We start from the raw sequence: 21,585 nt of genomic DNA on the forward strand, positions 1-21,585 counted from the left end.
TGGGTACTTACTTTCATGCATTAAGTAAAACTTACATGTTTATGGATATTCAATTTTGTGGTTAAGAGGAAGTCAGCATACAAGCCGATAGGAAATATGTCATTCTTTTCACCTTTATAAATGAAATCCACGAAAAAATTGGTACCCAAAGAATAATAATGAATCCACAGTAACTCTTGCAAATATAAATTTTGTAAACATACCCTTCAATTTCCTCATCATCCCCATCATCCATGTCCTCAAAGTCTGGCTCCTCCTCTCCCTCCTCTCCTGACGAGTATAGATCAGAATCTAGGTGCTCTTTGTCTTCTCGGTCAAATGTCAGCTTTTTCTGTTGAGCATTAAGATCGTCTTCTTCTACATCTTGTTCAGCAGCATACTCATCAGCAATCATTGTATCACCTTCCTCAACATTATCCAGTTGCTAAAAATAGAATTGGTCTGTATGTAAGAAAATATCTTATTTCAGAGATATGTGTCTTAAAATTCAATTTCTTACCTTTTTCTTGATAAACCAGAATGTGTCCATAGATTTGGATGTCACACTCACACTATCATTTTTGTAAGTTCAGTTGACTGTGAAATTAGGGTAAAAACTCTAATTTGGAATAAAAATTAGAAAGATCATATCATAGGGAATATGGGTACTAAGTTTTAAGTTGATTGGACATCAACTTCATCCAAAACTGCATTGACCTAAATCTCGAACCTGAAAGGGGGATAGACAGACTAATGAATTGATGGACCGGCACAATGATGCACAGACTGAAAAACATAATGCCCCTAGGTTTGGCATAAAAATTGCTTATTCAGATTTTGATAAATTATTCAAATAATAAGACTAGCTAACATTTTTTTTTATCAATAGATCAATGATCATAATAATTAATCCATGGAACTACAACTAATACTCCATTTGCAATACCCTTTTTTTATTTTTTTAACATTTTTGGTTTTGTTAGAAAATCATTTAGAAAGTCAAATTTAGATTCATCAAAATTATTTACACTGATAAAAACCCAACATGAAAAAAAATTAAATCTTTTATGACGGGTCATGATTGAAAAAAATATGTTTCTTTTAAAAAACCTAGAGTGACATGGTTTTGCAAAGTAACATGGTTTTTAGTTGGAGGGGGAAAACAGGGAAATATTGATATGACACAGGCTTATACTTTTATATGCAAATTTCTTGTAATATCCAATAATTTCATTGGACATGTGGCATTTATTAATTCTCACTAACCTTTCATAAGCCCTGTCTACCCAAAGCAACATCATTAAATATTAGCAAAGGGTGTTAATGTCTAATATTAACACCAGTCTGAGCCTGAAGTTTGCCGATACAGAAAAATTAACACCTGCTACAGTCAAGGTTCTTAAATTATGACTGTATTTTTTAACCATTGTCCTTTTTATAACATTGTGGAAAAAAAAGCTTACTGCCCTTGGACGAAGGTGTCAGGATGATTAACATATGAACAAACTATCACCAGCGACTTTCTCTTCAGTGATAATTCCCCCCCCCATAGAAAAGGATGACAAAATTCCAGTGGAATTCCACTGGAAAGCCACTGGCAAAATCAGTGGATTAACCACTGGATTCCAGTGGAATTCCAGTGGAATCCAGCGGTAAAAAATGTCTGGCATTCCACTGATCTACTGGAATTCCACTGATTTACCAGTGGTAACTCCAGTGGAATGCAACAAGTTCCAGTGGAATTCCAGTGGTATTTTCTCTGGCATTCCACTGATCTACTGGAATCTTCACTGGTAAATCAGTGGAATTTCAGTAGATTCCACTGTAATTATCACTGGTAAATCAGTGGAATTCCAGTAGATTCCACTGGAATTATCACTGGTCAATCAGTGGAATTCCAGTAGATCAGTGGAATGCCAGACAATTTCTCTCCAGTGAAATTCCAATAAAAAATTGTTGTATTGAATAATTTGCGGTCACAGTACTTGTTTTGGAAATTACTAAGGGTTTCAGTAAATCATGCATCATGCTAACTCACAGTTTAACAAAAACAACCATAAATCTTTGTGGTATGATCATTCTTTAATCTTCACTATAAAAAATTCATTTCTACTGAAAGTACAAATATAATGAAGCAATTATAATATCCACACTATAAAAATTATACTGCATGAAAATTCCAATTTAAATAAAAAACTAAAAAGTTATGAGACATAGGATCAGCGTTTTCTTCAGAAAATTTGTTCAGATGGGGATATAATCACAAGCCAGCCTTGTTCTTAAATTGTATTAAAGAATACACCATTTTTGAAGGGGCATTAATTGAGAGGGATCTCCGTCATCCCTTGCTCTGAAGAAAACCCCTGAGGATGCCCCTATTGTTTTCTACACCTCTGAAACCGCTTGGCCAATTGGAACCAAACTTGGTCACAAAAGTCTTTGAGCGGTCCCATTTCAAAATTGTATCCGTCATGTCCACACATGATCCAAGATGGATGCCATTTTGAGAAAATGTATTCAAAGATCTCCTCTTCTGAATCTACTGTACCAGTTGGAACCAAACTTGGTGACAATGGTCCTTAGGTGGTTTTCTTTAAAAATTGTATCCGACATGTCCACACCTGATCCATTATGGCCACCAGCAGGGAACATAGTTTAACATTGGACCCTAGGGGAAAAGATTGCTCATTTTGTTCCAATTTGTCAAAAAACATGGACGGTTGCTGCTGTTGGGTATCCAACAGGTTACCAGGTGTGCGGCTCCAGGCTCCAGGGAGCCTCTGGTTTTTGGCCTTATATATATTGTTTGTTCAATTATTACACGTTAATTTTGTATTTTTTTATTTTGTAATTAGAAATGTACATATGTCATTTGGGATCTATGCATTGTATCAGTATTTATGTTTATAATTCATATAGATTTACTTAAATTATATAAATTTAAAAAGGGCATGTTGTTTGTTATATATTATATTGTTTGTTCAATTATAACTTAATTATATGTACATTTAAAATAAGATATTTTTTTTTCCTTTTGATAGTGACCCCCCCTGCGAAATGATTATGAATAATTCATGAATGTTCATGGATGATTCATGAACACAATTCATGAATTGTTCATAAAAGATTCATGAACAGTTAATGAACTAGACATGAACTACAAATGGACATGCATGTTCATGAACCAGTGAATAATAAACTATTCATGAACAGAAAGTGTTCATGAACTCTTTGGTTCATTAAAGTTCATGAACAAAAATAGTTCTTGAATATTATTCATGAATTGTTCATGATTTTATAGTTCATGAACACGCTTGTCCATTTGTAGTTCATGTCCTGTTCATGAATTTTTTATGAATGATTCATGAATTTGTTCATGAAATATACCAGTCCATGAATCATTCATGAACACATGAACTACTGTGTTCATGAACTGTTCATCAGTAATTTAATTCATGAACATTGTTTGTCCACTTGTAGTTCATGAACTGTTCATCTAAAGTTCATGAAATTATTAAAAAGGATTTTCTTGAATATTCATTTTTGTGTTATTATCATAAGTAAACTTCTCTTCCTGTCTGTAATTGAAATTGCTGGACTTCCAACTAGAAATGCTACATAACATCTTGGTGAAGTTGTTCTGCTTGAAATTCTTCCCAGTTGAACAGATCTTTTAATCAATAAATGCATCTAAGTTTCCCCCTGCAAAATCAAAAATCACTCCACAAAGAATCAAAAGTCCTTGATATTTGTTTTAAATAAACACTCAAGATTAAACAGTTTCTAACAGGTATAATACAATGTAATAATTTAATTTAATAATTGTTGTTTTTATTAAAATATCAATAGAGTAAGATTAATAACATGAATACTACTTGCCTTTTCATGACATTTCAAATAATGTACCCCCCCCCCCCCCCCTTTTCCCCTTTTAATTTGCCCACACACAATCATAAGAATGGCTGAAGCATGAATTATGTTTACCTTGAAATAAAATATATTGTACAAATCTATCAGTTATTCCTGAATGGAAAACATTAAAGGCGAATTTGTTAACCAGCACTGTAAAATGTAAAGGTTACTTTCACTTTCTGGTGTTTTATATTTATTATAATTAATCAATAATTATTATAATGCTTTAACAAATAGTTATTCAGCAAAAAAAATAATCAAAAATATATATAATTTACTTATCTGATAACAAATCTGCTTTATTTTGACAGCTATATTACTTCATCTTGTATTGTAAGCGTCAAAACCACCATTTTGCTGACGTAATTATGACGTTTTTCTATTCCCAGTCACTTGTAATCATTTGTCTGCATTGCAATCTTTTGTCAAAGTCATTGAAGCGTTTTACAATAGGTAAACGTAATTCATTAAATATGATAATTATTGACACCGGTCTGCAATGTTTGGGAAAGAATGAATTGTCATTAATCTGGGCTTTGTTTCCAAGTTCCTCTATGTGCCGTATGATGGTTAAGAAAGGCACATGTTTGAACTTGGAGAGACAATCAGAAATTACATCTTTAGAAGAAAGAAATTAAGTTTACCATTGTCATGATTGTAAAAACGAAACATGAGAAACATCTCCAGCTCAAAGTAAGTTACAAAACTTCAAAGTTAGTCCCAAATTTTTTATGACTCTCAAAATGTAACACTCTTCTGGTGTAGTATGAAAAAAAAAGAAAAAGGTGCTGAGCTAATTTCTGTTGTTCAATGAAAAGGAAATATTTTTTATGGACATACTTTTGCTTATAATTACTTAAGCTTACACTACATTTGTAAACACATTTGTATCACATGTATTGAAGTAATATGAGGCTCTACCTGCATGCTGTGAAAGGGAACTAATCAAATCTGTATGATTTTTTTTTAATTTTGCCTCTGCCATAGCGGAGGGGGCAATACGTTTTACCCTTGTCCCTCTGTATAGATGTACATGTACGTCCCAAAGTTGGTTTCAATTCTTTAAACTTTTGGGGAGTCGCAGCACAGCAAAAGTGAGTATATCAGTGGTTGTCGTTTGTTTATGTGTTATTTGTTTTTCGTTCATTTTTTCACATAAATAAGGCCGTTAGTTTTCTCGTTTGAATTGTTTTACATTGTCTTATCGGGGCCTTTTACAGCTGACTATGCGGTATGGGCTCAATGCTCATTGTTGAAGGCCGTACGGTGACCTATAGTTGTTGATGTTTGTGTCATTTTGGTCTTTTGTGGATAGTTGTCTCATTGGCAATCATACCACATCTTCTTTTTTATATATTTATATTTTTAATGCTTTTTGATAAACAAACATGTACATGTATTTACACTTTTGCTATTCAACTGAATTTTGTCTCAAAATGATCTCAAGATCTGTAAATGAATAACCTGGAGGTCATGCTAAAAGCACTTTAATTGTGGTCATAATACAACATGTACAATGTATAGATGTTTATGAGAACTTGTATGACAGTCAAATTTATGAATTTATTTATGAACTTAATGAATTCATTTATTCATTAAAAGTTCATAAAATGTTCATGAACATGTGTTATGAACAATTTATGAACATTATGAACTGACTCACAGTTCATTAAAGTTCAGAAAATATTCATGAACTGCATTTTATGAACTATTCATGAACTAAATTCATGAACAAACTTAATGAACTCATTATGAACAGTCATGCATTGTTCATGAACATTCATGAACAGTTCATGGTGGTTCATCATCAGTTCATGAATTTCATCTCGCAGGGGTCCAGTGGTATTCCACTGATTTTTTTTCCCACTGGTATTCCACTGATTTTTTTTTCCACTGGTATAATTTATTCAAAATTCCAGTGGAATGCATCTTTCCACTGGAATTTCAATGGTAACTCCACTGGAATAAGTCATTCCAGTGTTGTCCAGTGGTATACCACTGGATTCCAATGGTATACCACTGGTTTCCACTGGAATACCAGTGATATTTTCTATAGGGGCCCCCCCCCCCCCTCATGTGTTAATCTACTCACACACCTTCATCGATCGGCAGTATGTTCATACTATATATGGTACATCAGAAATAGGTTATAAATATTTTTCCAAATAAACATACTGTTTTATTCTTGATTTTCTGTAAGCTGAACATTCCAATATCATCAACAAAGTCATGTCTATCGCCAGGTATTATCATCTTCATGTCAATCTTTCTTCGTAACTTGGCTTTCTCCCTTCTAATCTTCTTTATTTTCCTGCAATGAAAATAGATATGCATAGATTTATTACAATTCAAAAGTTTTATTCACTGTAATAGTGCATATTCTGCAATTATCAATCCTTCCACAATATTGAAACCCATTTTAAGTCAGAGGGTGTTGAGTTCTTTGAACAAGCTTTAAACAAGTCATGACGCCTTGATTTATTAGAATATCTGTTCTACAGAGAGATGCCACCAGCCATATTGCTATGCATTCTGTAAATGTCTTACACAGAATAAATGAATAATGTGTCCATCAGACACTGATGAACCCCTTGAATATATTTTTAATAAGGGACATTTCCACAGACCTCTAAAAGTAATGGCAAACAAATTCCAACTTGGTCTGTGTTTCATGGAAGTAACTATTGTATACAAGTTGCATAATATTTTGTTGATGTAAACTAGAGCTGGAGAATGCAAAGCAAAAAATATTTGATTATATATTTATCAGTTCCTTAACACGACTTCTCAAAGATTAAAGTCTGACCTTTTTAAAGCTTTTTTCTCCTCTTCCTCAGCCACTGCTATTTTCTTCAACAACTCTGCCTCATCTTCCTCTGAATCTTCTGCTTTTTCTTCTATCACTTCTTCTTCTTTCCTGATATATAATTGAAAATAATTATTGTATAAACAAGAATGTGTCCCAAATACATGGATGCCCTATCTGCACTATCATTTTCTATGTTCAGTGGTCCGTGAAATGGGGTCTAAACTTTAATTTGGCATTGAAATTAGAAAGATTGTATCATAGGAAACATGTGTTCTAAGTTTCAAGTTGATTGGATTTCAACTTCATCAACAACTTCATTGACCAAAAACTTTACCCTTAAGATTGACAAACAAATGATCGTACAGACCAGAACTATCATATTGTGCAATATTACAATGGAATTTTGTAAATTATTTTTCCAGTATAGAAAGCAGGCACCAAATGTGCCAGGAGCAGCTGTATTTCCAACTGTGTAATCTTTATGAGAACTTTAAACTGTGGCATTTGTTCCATCACTGACTGAGATATTAGATGGCATAAATCAAGTTTAAGCCCACTATATAATTCTGTATCTGAACAGAACCAGTTAGAAAATCATCAGTGGTTGTTGCTATATACATGTACCTTGTCTATGTCTATCTAGAATTTTGTGCTTGGGTCACACAATTATTTTACTAAATATAGCAATTAATCAGCTTTCAAAATAAGTGTAACAAGAATGTGTCCGCAGTATTTGAACGCCCCACTAGCACTATCATTTTCTATGTTCAATGGACCGTGATATTGGGGTAAAAACTCTAATTTGGCATTAAAATTAGAAAGATCATATCATAGGGAACATGGGTACTAAGTTTGAAGTCGATTGGACTTCAACTTCATTAAAAACTACCTTGACCAAAAACTTTAACCTGAAGCAGGACAGACAGAAGGACGAACAAAGAACGGACTACTAGCAAAGATCACAAAATGATACCCTTTACGCACACATTGTAATTGCAGTCTATGACTGTTAATTTGGAATGCATCCCAATAATTATTTTCAGGGATTACAGAAACTATAACAATCTTAGAATTATCTTGGTTTTATTGTGGAATATGATATACAATAGTTTATTTATTAATATACAAACTACTTACACAGGTTCGTCTACTTCATCCTCTTTGTTGAAATCCTTTTTCAGTCTTTTCCTCCAGTTAATTATACTCCTACAAAGTAAAGACCATACATATTTTTACTTTTAGTCATCCCATCCAACTATTTGTAAAAATTTAAATAATGACTATGATATAAAAATATAAATTTTCACACTTTAAAAAAATATTGTCATATTCTGACAACTTCCTACTCTAAGGCTCTAGGTCTTATCCCATGGCAAATATTAATTAATGACAAGGAACTATATTGTTCTAGTGTTTTCACTTAGTTTTGATGCAAGGCAATACAAAATGTCTCAATAACATCTTCTGGTATTGTTGTTTATAATGTTAGTATTGTAAAATTATTTCTATCATATATGAAATTATCAGTTTTTATTTGACTGGGAAATAACTGTTTTTCACTGAGGTCAATTTAAACAATTACCGTAATTCTTTCTTGCCCAAGACTTTGATATCTCCTAAACAGTGTTTCACCTCTTCTGTGGATGATGGATGGGTTGCTATTCTATCTTCATCAAGAATGACCTAATACAAAAAAAATCAGTAAATCTTAAAATCACTAAAACATGTCATTTGTTTGAAGAGATCAAACAGTCTCAATATGCATTTTTGATATGCTTCCTCCTTAAAAAATATTTGAAAATATTAAATTTGAGTAATTTACAACATTGAGAACAGTATAGTTACACTTCAACCTATGCATTAATAGAAAGGACATGTACAATAAATGCATTTAATCATTTCCACTGGACGTTAAGAAAACAACAATAAAGCAAATAAGTGCATTGCTCTTTTCTCAACCAGATATAAATAATTCTGGGAAACCATTGTTTTATAATTCAAGGACTTATTAATCACATGAAGATAACCAAGAACAAACACATGGCCAAATTGTTTTCAATGATAACTACATCATAATGATCTGAGATATGTATCTGAATATAAAGTATATGCAAATGTATTATTAATAAAAAGCTGCTGAACCAATGCCTTTGTGGTGAAGTGAAGGTAGAGTCACTAAAGTGGATACCCGATGGTATGCAGGGTTGTCAATAAAAAATAAATAAAATACCACTGGATTGACAACGACACTTAAGTGAACTGCAAGTTTGATTGTGTTGACTAGTTTCGTCGATCTTTATAATTTGTCCTGAAGACGCCGATGTAATCCGCGAAACTAGTCGACACATTAAAAGTTGCAGTTCACTTAAGTGTTGTTGTCAATCCAGCGGTATTTTATATGTATTATTAGTTCACATTTCGAGCAGAATATTGCAGATAAAACACTATAAACTAAGGCCAGATAATGCTTATCAAGTTTTTGTTAAAGCCAATTGTATGACAAACCTGATTAGCAGCAGCCAACAGTTCTAAATAATTTTCGCTCTGTATAAATTCTGAAGCATTTAATGTGTGGAAGAGTGTGTAGTCTCCTTCAGCATAACCATCTCTTTGTCTGAAATATAGAATTCATATAAATATTTAAACCAAATGATTAAATAGAAGAAAGATCTACCAAAAAATATTTCATTAAAGCCTTGATTTGCAAAAGATTTACTAAAATTTTGTCATTGTCTGTTTGCATTGATAAAAATTGTTTTATAGTCAAATTCCTCATTCGTTGGAATCATGTAAATTTCATTTAACATCTACATCTTTTCAGTGATTACATCATCAGCAGCAACTATGGCTGTGGTGACTTTAATACATAAATAAGGTTTTGCAAAAAAGAATTTTATTGAAAATAAGAAATTAGTATTTACAAAATTATCCTTAGAAAATACATTCGACTCTCGTTATGTCGAAGTCAGCCGGACCAGAGAAATATTTCGAGATACACGTAGTTCGACTCAAACGAACACCGGAAGTTCGACAATCTAAGGGACACAACTCTTGCTTAGCTTGGTGAAGCTAAATTAAATCCGGGTGAATATGGCAAGGGGATCGATATTCTAGTATCAGATCGATGTATTTGTATGTCACAGTCTTTTATTATTATGATGACATTATTTTTATTTATTCAATTCTTTCAATTAAAAAAAAATCTTATGGCTTTTCCAAGAGAGCAATTTCCAATTGATAGTTTCGTTATTCAGGTCGATTATAGCTGACAAAATTGTTTATTCTCGGATACAAGAGATTTAAAAAATGTTGATTTCTATTCATTTTGTTTTATCTCACTCTTTCTTGTCAAAAGAAAATATAACAAGATTAAAGACGCCGTTTGAGTAGTTTTTAGGTGATCATCAAAGGAAGCCATAATCCTCACTTAATACACACCCAAGCTCATTAGTGTAAATCACAAATTAATTGTTTTGTAAGCATTTTTAATACTTTTTTCATGAACATTAACAATGTATCACTAATTATTTGTCAAAATTCTATAAAAGATAATCTTAGGTAAACACTCATTGAAATAGCATGTCATAAATCAATACAGTGGTCAGTGACCAGAAATTTAATTACACGTGTATTGTCAGATTAACTATTCAATCCATTTAAATCCCAGAGGTCATGTTTTGACATATGTGTATAAGTTCGATATAAATAATGCATTTTGAATGCTTTTGTTAACCTTGGGACCGTAAATTTAGTTCAACTCAACCGAAATTTCGACTCATCCAATTTCGACTCATCAGGAGTCGAATTCTATACTTTTGTATGGAATAAAGTTCGGGACCACGTGAAAACTTCGACTCATCCGAAATTTCGGGTCAACCGAGTTCGAGACAACGAGAGTTAACTGTATATGAACGAACCTTTTCTTTTTTTCAGGATGGATCAAACTTATTGTCTGTTTAGGTTCCATTTCCAACTCCTGGAAAACATACTTAGGGTCCACAAATTTTGGGTCTATTTTATCTGGTGCTAAGAATTTCTCACAGACCACAAATATTTCAGCTGATTCATTACGTGATGCCTGTGGTTTGGTAGCATGTACACGTTTAAATAACTGTTGCATAACCCAGAGAAGTGCATTGTAATCTTTGGACCTGAACACTTTGGTTACAAACCATCCACCTGGTTTTAAAAACTCTGTTGCTAGTTTTAATGCTTGAAGGGCAAGCTGAACTGAAAATATACAAAATAGGAAAATTCATTGCAATTGTATGCTGATATTTTTTTCTTTTCTAAATCAAAGAAGCATCCAAATAACATGACATAAGAATCAAGAATCAAAAGTGCATATTTGCATGGAAATATTTTATTCTTTAACCCTTTAGCCCCCAATCCCGACCTGATTAACAATTTCACCCCGTGTCAGATTTGCTATAAATGCTTTTGTTTTTGAATTATAAGCCAAAAACGGCATTTTACCCATATGTTCTATTTTTAGCCATGGCAGCCATCTTGGTTGGTTGGCAAGGTCACCGGACACAACTTTTAAACTAGATACCCTAATAATGATTTTGGCCATGTTTGGTAAAATGTGGCCAAGTAGTTTCAGAGGAGAAGATTTTTGTAAAAGTAAACAGATTTACGAAAAATGGTTAAAAATTGACTATAAAGGGCAATAACTCCTAAAAGGGTCAACTGACCATTTTGGTCCTGTTGACTAATTTGTAGATCTTACTTTGTTGAACATTTTTGTGTTTACAGTTTATCTCTATCTATAATAATATTAAAGGTAATAACCAAAAACAGCAAAATTTCCTTAAAATTACCAATTCAGGGGCAGCAACCTAACAACCGGTTGTCCGATTCATCTCAAAATTTCAGGACAGATAGATCTTGACCTGATAAACAATTTTACCCGGTTTCAGATTTGCTCTAAATGCTTTGGTTTTTGAATTATAAGCCAAAAACTGCATTTTACCCCTATGTTCTATTTTTAGCCATGGCGGCCATCTTGTTCGGTTGGCCGGGTCACTGGAAACAATTTTTAAACTAGATACCCTAATAATGATTTTGGCCATGTTTGGTTAAATTTGGCCCAGTATTTTCAGAGTAGAAGATTTTTGTAAAAGTTAACGACGACGGAAGACGCTGGACGCCAAGTGATGAGAAAAGCTCACTTGGCCCTTTGGGCCAGGTGGGTTAAAAATGAAATTTCTTTGAGATTTTTTTTTCTTTAATTTTATACATAAAAAATGGTCATTTGAAAGATGAAAAAAGGTGCCAGATTGCATGAATGCAGGAATTTGCTCTATTTATGCGAGAGCTCAGACCCCCTGCCGTTAGGCACCAAGCTTACAGCTTGGTGGGCGTCCGGCTCCTCCGAACACATGTTACAGCCGCCTATAATTTTAATTTAGCCTTCTACTTCAATTTCAAGGGAAAGCCCTGTAATATAATACCTTGTGTGAAAGCATCATGCAGCCAATTTTTACCAACATTAGGTGCCCCATCATTGAGAACTACATCAGCCTTCCATGTATGTAATTCCTTCCTCAATGTCTAAAAAATTAACAAAAAATATGTCACTGATATAATTAGAAGATTGTACATTTAAATGATGAGAAATAATAATCTGAATCAGCTGAAAAAAATACTCTTTTAAGAGCTTAACATATTATAACTTGGTAGGAAGTGCAAAACTCAATGAGATTCTTTGAAAGTTTCATTGAAATCCATTCAGTGGATAAGTTCCTGAAACAAAATGGTTTGAGTACATTGTAATATTTTGTATGGCAAATACATGTACATGTTCATTGTTGTGTTTGTTTTCAACAGAAAAGCCTCCTGGAAAACAATGGATTCTAAAATATTGCACACTGGCATTACATCAGAATCTAACAAACTTTCATTACATCTGTCAATGGTTTAAGAAGAGTATACTTTTCAATTATTACTTATAATCTTTTTATGATCTTGATAATATGCAAAACTGTACAATAATGTTTGTAATATACATGGCAGTCATGGTGATAAAATTATGCGGTATTGTTTGTTACAGCTAAAAATATGTATCTTAGCTACAGTTCTTTTCATGCTTATGTCTTAATCTTTATTAGGCATTATGCATAGGTTTTAAACAAATAAGTAACACTCGTGTTGCCAATTCCAGCCATTGACCCTGTAATTAGAGATCCCTGTTTTTAGTTGTCTCCCTTAGCAGGGACATACATTTTTTGCATAAAAGAGAGCTAGCAGAAAGAGCAAATTTATCTGTGCTAAATGCATGTAACATTTAAGGTTTTCAAATCTTTTAATTACATTTAACTTGTTGTTAATCTAAATACTTTTGATACATATACCAGAAGTTATTTTTAATTAAAATTTGTTAAAACATAGATATATCACTTTCAATTTATCATGCTTTATGTGGGCAAAATCCAATTCTGCACAGTATAGAATCAGTTGACAACTGGACTTTTGGTGAAACATATAAAAAGGCAAATTTTAGAAAATGAATTTGTTGGTCAATTCATATAATTATGTTCATACTTGATTTTACACAATACTTGTTGATGATTGGTAGCATTAGGCTACTGGTTGAACAAATAGAACGTATTTGTTTTTTGTTTTGTAGATAAATTAGGCCGCAAGTTTTCTTGTTTGAATTGTTAACATTTGTCATTTCATGGCCTTTTATAAATTTGTAGCTGACTATGCTGTATGGTTTTGCTCGTTGTTGCAGGCTGTACGAAAACCTGTAGTTGTTTATTTTTGTGTCATTTGTTCTGTTGTGGAGAGTTTTCTCATTGGCAATTATACCATGTACAAATGTATCTTCTTAGTCTTATATACTTATAGAAATAGTTCATTAAAACCTTTATACTGTAGAAAAATGTCAACATTTAGTTGGATGGACAAGCATTTGACAGAGGATATTATTTTCTAACAATAAATAGCTGTATCTTTTCTTACTAACCTGTCTACATTTGTCTGTGGTGATGTCTTCCTGAAATGTTGTGACATTGGGTATAGGTCTTATAGAAACCAAATCTACACCTGGTGACAAAAAATAAAATAATCATAATATAGATATTTTTATGTACATAAAATCATGAAAATGTTATTCTATTATATTTCAAACACACTGTAAAAATTCAGCCTGCAACCAAAGTTTCCAATACATGATGGTACTCAGCTTCTGAGTTTGACAAAGAAGGAACATTTTATACTTGTGAAGTTGCATGTTCCCCAACAAAAGTCATAATGACATACATGTACTGTGTGCTATTTTTTCTGATAGTTTATATCATTTCTTTTCACAAGACATTGTTGTTTGTTGATTCATATTTTAATTCTGTTAATTTTGTAACTTTAATTTTGATGTTTATTATCTCTGTGTTTGATCTTTAAAAATATAATCAAGTTCCTTTTAAGTTTTTGTTCCAATGGAAAATATACTACTGAGTACTACTTACAATTGAAACTTATCTTGTAAAGGAAATTCTATTTCATGATAATTAAGTATACTTATTCAGCATTTATATAATCTAAAAGCTTTTCTCATGTTTATCTCACAAACGTGTGTTATTATACATGTTTATCTCACAAAAGTGTGTTATTATACATGTTTATCTCACAAAAGTGTGTTATTATACATGTTTAGCTCACAAAAGTGTGTTATTATACATGTTTATCTCACAAAAGTGTGTTAACATACATGTTTATATATACATGTTTGCAGCAAGTTTGGTATGTACGTAACATTTCTTATGGATGTGACAGCAAACCACAAATGTATATAAACCTACCAAGAATAAGACTGGATACTGGAGTATTCTCAGAACAGACTTGTAACCACCCTCCTGGAGCAGCACACAGATCAACCACTACTCTGGACTTCTGTAAGAACTCATATTTTCTGTTCAGCTGGATAAGTTTGAAAGCTGATCTAGCTCGGTAGCCTAAAGTAAATACAAAACTAAATTTCACAATTTGTAATACAATGACATGGATTCGGGACTGGCAATTTTATCCTTGATTGACGTCACATGTACAGGTACAACAGAACATGCCTAACATCAGTCTGTTCAGTCAGGGATATAACTCTATATATGGGTTTTTAGAGAAAATATCTTGCATGTATTATTCAGAGCTCCAGATAAGCTGCGTATTTGCGTGATCACGCAATACAAATAATAAAAACCCAATGCAATTGCTCATTGCAGTGTTCAATAACCCAATTAATTCAAAGGAAAACCCAATTATATTCCAAAACCATGAGTTTTCAACCCTTTTATTGGCTACCATTTGCGTTATTTACCCTTATCTGTTTAAAGTCGTTGTGTAAACTATTTTTATAATATTTATAATTGTAAATTTCCTTTCGTTCTAAAAATAGATCCCTGCATTGAGTAGCTGAAATGGGTCCCTGTTATAGTTTTCCGTTGCTCAATAGGTACACGTGTCTTTGAAAACATTTCGATCTTCTCGGCGTTTATCCAATTAGCGTTTGTCATGTAGTCATATTTTTTTTCGCATTGCTCAGGATTTATCATAACATACATTGAATTAAAACGAAAGTGAATGTCCGGTAAAAATATTGAATAGAAGCATTTTTACTGCTTCTTTTGAAAAGCTGAGGGAAAGTTATGATAATAACAAGACTCAGCCAGTGTTTTTAGGAAACGTCCATCGAACACACGGGCGTGTCTGCGTACCTTAATGAGAACATTGCTAATAAAAGCATGGTTTCCTCAAAAACGAAATCAGTTGGAAAAAGTGAAAGGCCAAATCAATTATGACATGATAAAGCATCAGAAACCAAAAGTTCTAATAAAAGACAACTAAACCCAGATTTATGAAAATTGGAATAAAACAAAAACATTCAAGTATAATTAGAGTTTATATACTATTTTTTTTCATTTTACGGTTAATTAATGAATACACACACAGGCACTGGTCTTAGAATTTATCATATAATGGTATAAGATGAGTGCCTGTGAATACACATATCCGTTTTTTTATAGTTTATATGAGAAAATACAAAACTGGCAGAAGGTTTGAAACGGAACACAAATTAAACCTACAATTGCTCCTCAGTGAATAAACCAAATAAAACAGCTAACAAATAACCCTAACCCTAACCCTAAACCAAATAAAACAGGTAAACAAAGAAAGAAACATATTTAAGATGGAAAAAAATCTGGGGTTGGTATTGACTAAATATTCAATATTGTGTTGATGAAAAAACCCAATACATTAATTATATAAGGAGCTTGGTGGTGAAAAACCCAATTTGATATTAACATGAGGGGTGAATTGGAATTGATAATGCAATTACAAAACTTTATCACCCAATTATATAAGAAAATGGTGGGTAAAAAACCCAATTTGTGAATTTTTATCTGGAGCTCTGTTATTACAAATACATTGTACTTTCGTGAGTTGTTATTCTTAATTCCTTAAATTTTCTAATTTGAAGTAGATTTTTTCTAACATACATTTGTTATTTGTTAAATAAATCATAATAATTTTTAAATTTTTGTAGGCACTTGGGAATTCTTAATACTGTGCAGAAACTAAATACACAACCTTGATAACTTATTTTCAAATTTAATGAATATATTAAATATTAGTCTCATTCTCCGTCAAGCATGTCAAGTGGACTTATACATGTTATAACATTCTTTTAAGAATCCAGTCCTTAGCAAGGAAGAACAAATGAAGAAGAAGAATATTAACAATATTTTTCATCAGTTATGGTAAATCCAAAAATTGAGGGTAAGATTTGGAGATCAGATTGGGGAACAGATGTCAATCTGAGTCTTAACATGTTAAATATAAATTAATACAGTCAGATATACTGTTTCCAGATTAAAACCAACTTTGTGACCTATAGCTGTTAATTTCTGTGTCATCTTGTTTGTCTCATTGGCAATCATACCACATCTTTTTATATATTGAAGACAGTATTGTTTACACTACATGCACTACAGTCATGACAGTTTAAAGATTCAAGCAGCCTCCAATACCGAATACAATGTAGGTGTCTCTATTTCATGTTGAATAAAAGCCAGAATTATTATCTTCGATGTAATGTAAAAAAAAGTATATATATATATATATATATAGACAGATGCAGTTGATTTTGAATCACAATAATATAAAGACACCCACACACACCTCTTATATAATATTGGGCCACAATTAAAAATATTTTGGTTTGCCCAAACCCTACCCAAGGTTGAGACAGTGGGTAAGTACATGTAGGTAGGCATTTTAAAAAAGAAAATTTTTTAAAGAAATTTACGTATCAGATGTTTATTAGGCCTAGATTAATATATTGTTTGTTTCCCCAATCCCGACTCCGCCGATCCAGGTGTGGGTAGGTAGGTAGGGAAATAATATTATTTTTTCAAATTTTCAAATGAGTAGCACCATTTTTGCAGGGTCGGTCGGGATTGGGGAAACAAACAATATTTTATTTTAGGCCTTAGTCTTCATGCCTATCTGATTAAAAAAAAAACTTCTTCAAATCAGGACAATAAAAGAATTTGAGTAGGCAGCTTTTTTACTAGGTACAGTACGGGTAGGGACTTATTTTTATGGATGTCTTAATCCGTCTAGTCGGATATGAATAATCCGACATTTTTATGGTAGGTAGTATGGTCATTAATCAACAGATCCAGGTGTGAATGGTCCTTACATCTTAATCCCTGTTGCTAGAATTACGGTTCACTGATTTCAGAATCATGTTACCTGTAACTTTAACCTCTCAGTCACTTTATTGATTATATTAGGTCTACATCGTATTTGACATAAAATATTTTTACAGGTGAAGTACTGGAGAAAACTTTGTTTTAATAAAAATAGCCTATTTTTGTTAATTATGGTTTTTATATTTCAACTGCTACTTATTTTCTTTGTTCCTAAAAATTATTTTTATTTTATGTTCCTTTTCGTTTTTTTTTTTTTTTTCGTATCTTTTTCTTATTTGTTTGCATAATTTTTTTAAACATATATATTTTTACATGTATTCTATTTCTTGAAGCTTACGGTTATTTTTGTTTTACTGATTTATTTTCCACGTAAATCCATTGATTAGCAGAATGCTGTCTCAAGTGCTGCTGCATACGTTTTAGTTTGACGCGGTCACATCAGTGCAAAATATTTCTATAATTTGTATTTAATATTCGTCTGTGTTAGGTCAGTTCCGAGATAATTACAGTGAGCAATACTTGTATATTATTAGTAGCTTGATGATTCTTTGTAGTTTTTACTTTTTACTGTAAACAAATATTGTCAGAAAGTTGGAGATGTATAACTGAATACAAAAATACAAATATATAGAACGCAAATAATAACACAAGAAGAAAATATTGATTCTTCCCGGGCATAAGTTTATTTTAAGATTTCCGTGTTTGTTCTTTATGCTAAATTAATATAATTGATCTGCATTTGGGGTAGGGGGTAAAAGGGGTCCGGATCTCGAAATCTCGGGCTTAAAAACACAAAGTCCCAAGATCCCGAAATTTAAATAAATTTAAATCCCGACATCGCGAAAAAAGAATTCCCAGATCCTGAAAGGGTTAATCCCAAAATCTTAATTGCATAATATTAATTTATGCACAATCCATGTTAAGAAGGAAACTTGTATGTTATATTTTTTTTATAGCAATCTAAAAGAAAAAATTGCCATGAAAAGACAATTCCATGATACACATATCAGTGATCAACAGCGTGTGCACGTGGTTGAACTTTAACTTGGCTCCACTCACAATAATATTGAATGCTAATAAAAGATATTAAAGATCGATTTTGTCCACTGCACGAGATTTTTATATGGCGGGAAATGTCGTAACAGTTAACACAGGTGACCTTACTGAACGTCCGTGGGAAAATCCATTCATGATTAAATTTGATGTGGAATGATTGACAGTATTGTGCTTTAGTTTTGAGGCTCTTGATCGATTTACCAGAATAGAAATTTAATCGATTTACATACATGTATAATCGAAACAAGATTTAGTCTTCTTTAACTATTTTATTTTTATTTTTATCAGTCATTTCCTGGATTCCCATTTAAATAATCTATTTGGAGACCTCCTTTAAACTTCGGAAATAATACAACATCGATTTAAAAAATCATACTGACTGCGCGAGCTTTAGAATGAATAGAAGTACGACGAAAAAGTAAAGACAGCTGATCACGACTAGTACGACTACTAGCCTTCAACCCCATTGGGGTATGAATGTGCATTTATTCAATAAACTATATAAGGTTAAACTTTGATTTTCGTGTATCGATTTGATACAATTTGTAAAATATATTTATAACACCGGCGATTTTCATAAAAAATTTAAGACATGAAAATAGAAAGGCATTATCTCGAGTGTCAACAATTTAAAATTAAAAAAAAAAAATAGGAATCGAAATATAATCTCGGCGTTATAAATATTGTATTAAAAGAAACCAATTGTTTGACTTTCAAAGAGATTAACGGGAAATATGTCAAAATAGAAAGCACGAGTGATCTGTCTGACCAAAATGTTTCACTTGCGAGAAATGATTGACAGGTGTGAATAGATGTAGAGGCTCCGACGGGGAAAGTTGTATCAAAAGGAAAATAACTTAATTCACAATGCCTATACATATTTTATAAATACGATATGTTGGCCTTATACTTAAAATTGAGTTTCTAATAATAACATATAAAGGAACAGGACGTTAAAAGGGGGAAATAATATAACCATCAATGAAAACTCGTATAATTTACGGGATTGAAGTCTCAACAATTTGATTTAAACTTCTATTGAAAACAGTCTTGGTTGTTATTAGGCTTATTATTTTGAATTAGCTGAAATATTTACGGTTTACAAATACAAATACAAAATAGATTATTGGCACAAAACTATTGAAATAATTGGCAACACAATATATATTGTTAAAAATCGTCTTTATTTCATTTTCAAATTATAAAAAAAATAAAATTATATTTAATTTTAATTTTAATTCTAATATTTAATTTTAATTTTAATTCTTATATTTAATTTTAATTTTAATTCTTTCTCTTTGAATACAAAACAATATTTTACATTTATCTATCCTCCATAAATACTAATATATCTGTACAGGTAAAATTTAATTCTAATCAAGCTGGTACAGATTGATTTACGACCTTCCACTTGAGTATTGCACAGCAGGTGTTTATTACACTGGGACAACTGTCCACCAGTCTGACATCTAGACGGATTAAGACATCCATAAAAATAAGTCCTTACCCGTACTGTAGGTAGGGTTTGGGCTAACAAACCTATTCTTTTTTATGGCCTTGTTCAATGGGAGTATGCAAATTGACCATAGTAAAAGTCAGTCAGGTAACCAGATATACTTGTATTTTTAAATCAAAGAAGAAACCCATACAAATATCATCAAAACGAGTGTAACCTGCCTTATTGGATTCTTTTTAGAACCAAATCTTGAATAATGCTTTGTTGATTGGAATAGAAAGTGAATCAGTGGGCAGACACAATAAAACTACATGACCTCTCTAAATTCTCATTGCCTAACTCTACCAAAGCAAGAATTTGCTTTCATGAGCTTCGATGTATTCGAGTTAATTTGAGAGAAGACTCAAAAGTGTAGTGTTTTATTGATGAGTACAAATGTATGTTTTATTTTGTTATATTGTATTATGTTTAGGGAAGGTTAACTTTCTGGTAATAAGACCCAGTCACGGCCTGGCTGGGAAATTGGGTAGGTAAATGCTCACATTAATCTGTACCGATACAGGCTTCAAATGCTTCCTTTATACCCATAACTCATGGTGGTGATTCTTATAAAGGATGCTTATACGGAGACAAGAAGAAGGCGGCAGTAGGTCTTTTCACCAACGAACACCACCACACACTGCCAAACAACACTGAACACCCCAAAAGTTTATTAATTTGTCTTTTATCGTGATAAATGTGAACTGAATATTGTATTTCAGAAATTAATTCAACAAATCAAAAGATAAAGAGTCCACATATCTACAGAAAACAGAAAAGGAGAGTCTATAACACCACACTTTTTGAACTCCACAGACTACCATGGATACCTCAACTAATTCCCCCCCCCCCCCATTTTCTTCTTCTATCTCTTCTATAAGATAGCTGTACCAATAATAAGAAAATAGACAAACTTCAAAATATAAATAATTTTGATGAACCAGAAGAAGGTGGGGGTTGATCATTGAAGAATATCTATAGTGAAAACTATTTCAGCTATATTTGAAAAATGATGATTACCTGTTTCCTTAGCTAGTTTGTAAAATTTGTCTTTTCTGGATTTTCCTGTTTTACTTTTCTTGCCCATATTAAATGATATTTGATGAACTGAATCTGTTTACATTGAAAAACGTGGTTTCCGATTTTTGTGTGTACTACGTCATTTCCTGTAAATATATAAATGTTTCTAAATACAAAACTGAATGACGGAACAGACAACGAATTTTTCGGAAAATAAGTTAGTAAGATAAACTTTACTTTGGATTCGCCGCATACGGACATAAGACCGAGCATAAGACAAACAATGGGTCAAACATGTCAAACAGATCTGATCACCTTTTTATACAAAACCTTGCATATACTTTAATATATTGTATATATTTGTTTTTTTCTTTTAGAGACATGTGCTTATATATAAACTGGCTCACGACTTGTTGTATATACACTGCCAGAATATATTATGGTGGAGGATACTGGTCATTCATATTTTACAGAGGATTTATTGTGTAAAAATACTGTTATGATTATTCGGTCATTTTCGAGTGCTACTAAACATGAGGGAATTACGAAAGAAGGAAAAGTGCATATGTTTCTTGAATCAGCAAACAAAAAATCTCAAA

The 21,585-nt window shown here is 32.1% G+C and overlaps 1 protein-coding gene across 2 annotated transcripts in view; it reads right to left on the bottom strand.

Annotated features, from left to right (window-relative positions):
* Nucleotides 1-21,173, bottom strand: part of LOC139528194 (pre-rRNA 2'-O-ribose RNA methyltransferase FTSJ3-like) — a 35,726-nt gene extending 14,553 nt beyond the window's left edge. Inside the window, exons 1-11 of one of the 2 annotated variants that reach the window (XM_071324069.1) lie at nt 20,987-21,173; nt 14,506-14,658; nt 13,674-13,753; nt 12,157-12,256; nt 10,618-10,930; nt 9,206-9,314; nt 8,283-8,383; nt 7,838-7,906; nt 6,698-6,808; nt 6,067-6,202; nt 204-424 (exon numbers count right to left, since the gene is read on the bottom strand). In XM_071324069.1, coding sequence (XP_071180170.1) covers nt 204-424; nt 6,067-6,202; nt 6,698-6,808; nt 7,838-7,906; nt 8,283-8,383; nt 9,206-9,314; nt 10,618-10,930; nt 12,157-12,256; nt 13,674-13,753; nt 14,506-14,658; nt 20,987-21,053 — 1,460 coding nt within the window. In that variant the 5' untranslated portion in view covers nt 21,054-21,173. The remainder of the gene's footprint in view (nt 1-203; nt 425-6,066; nt 6,203-6,697; nt 6,809-7,837; nt 7,907-8,282; nt 8,384-9,205; nt 9,315-10,617; nt 10,931-12,156; nt 12,257-13,673; nt 13,754-14,505; nt 14,659-20,986) is intronic. The other variant, XM_071324070.1, reaches the window with a different exon arrangement.
* Nucleotides 21,174-21,585: the final 412 nt, after the last annotated feature.

This window comes from Mytilus edulis, chromosome 6, assembly GCF_963676685.1.
Source record: "Mytilus edulis chromosome 6, xbMytEdul2.2, whole genome shotgun sequence".
Classification (NCBI taxonomy): Eukaryota; Metazoa; Mollusca; class Bivalvia; order Mytilida; family Mytilidae; genus Mytilus; species Mytilus edulis.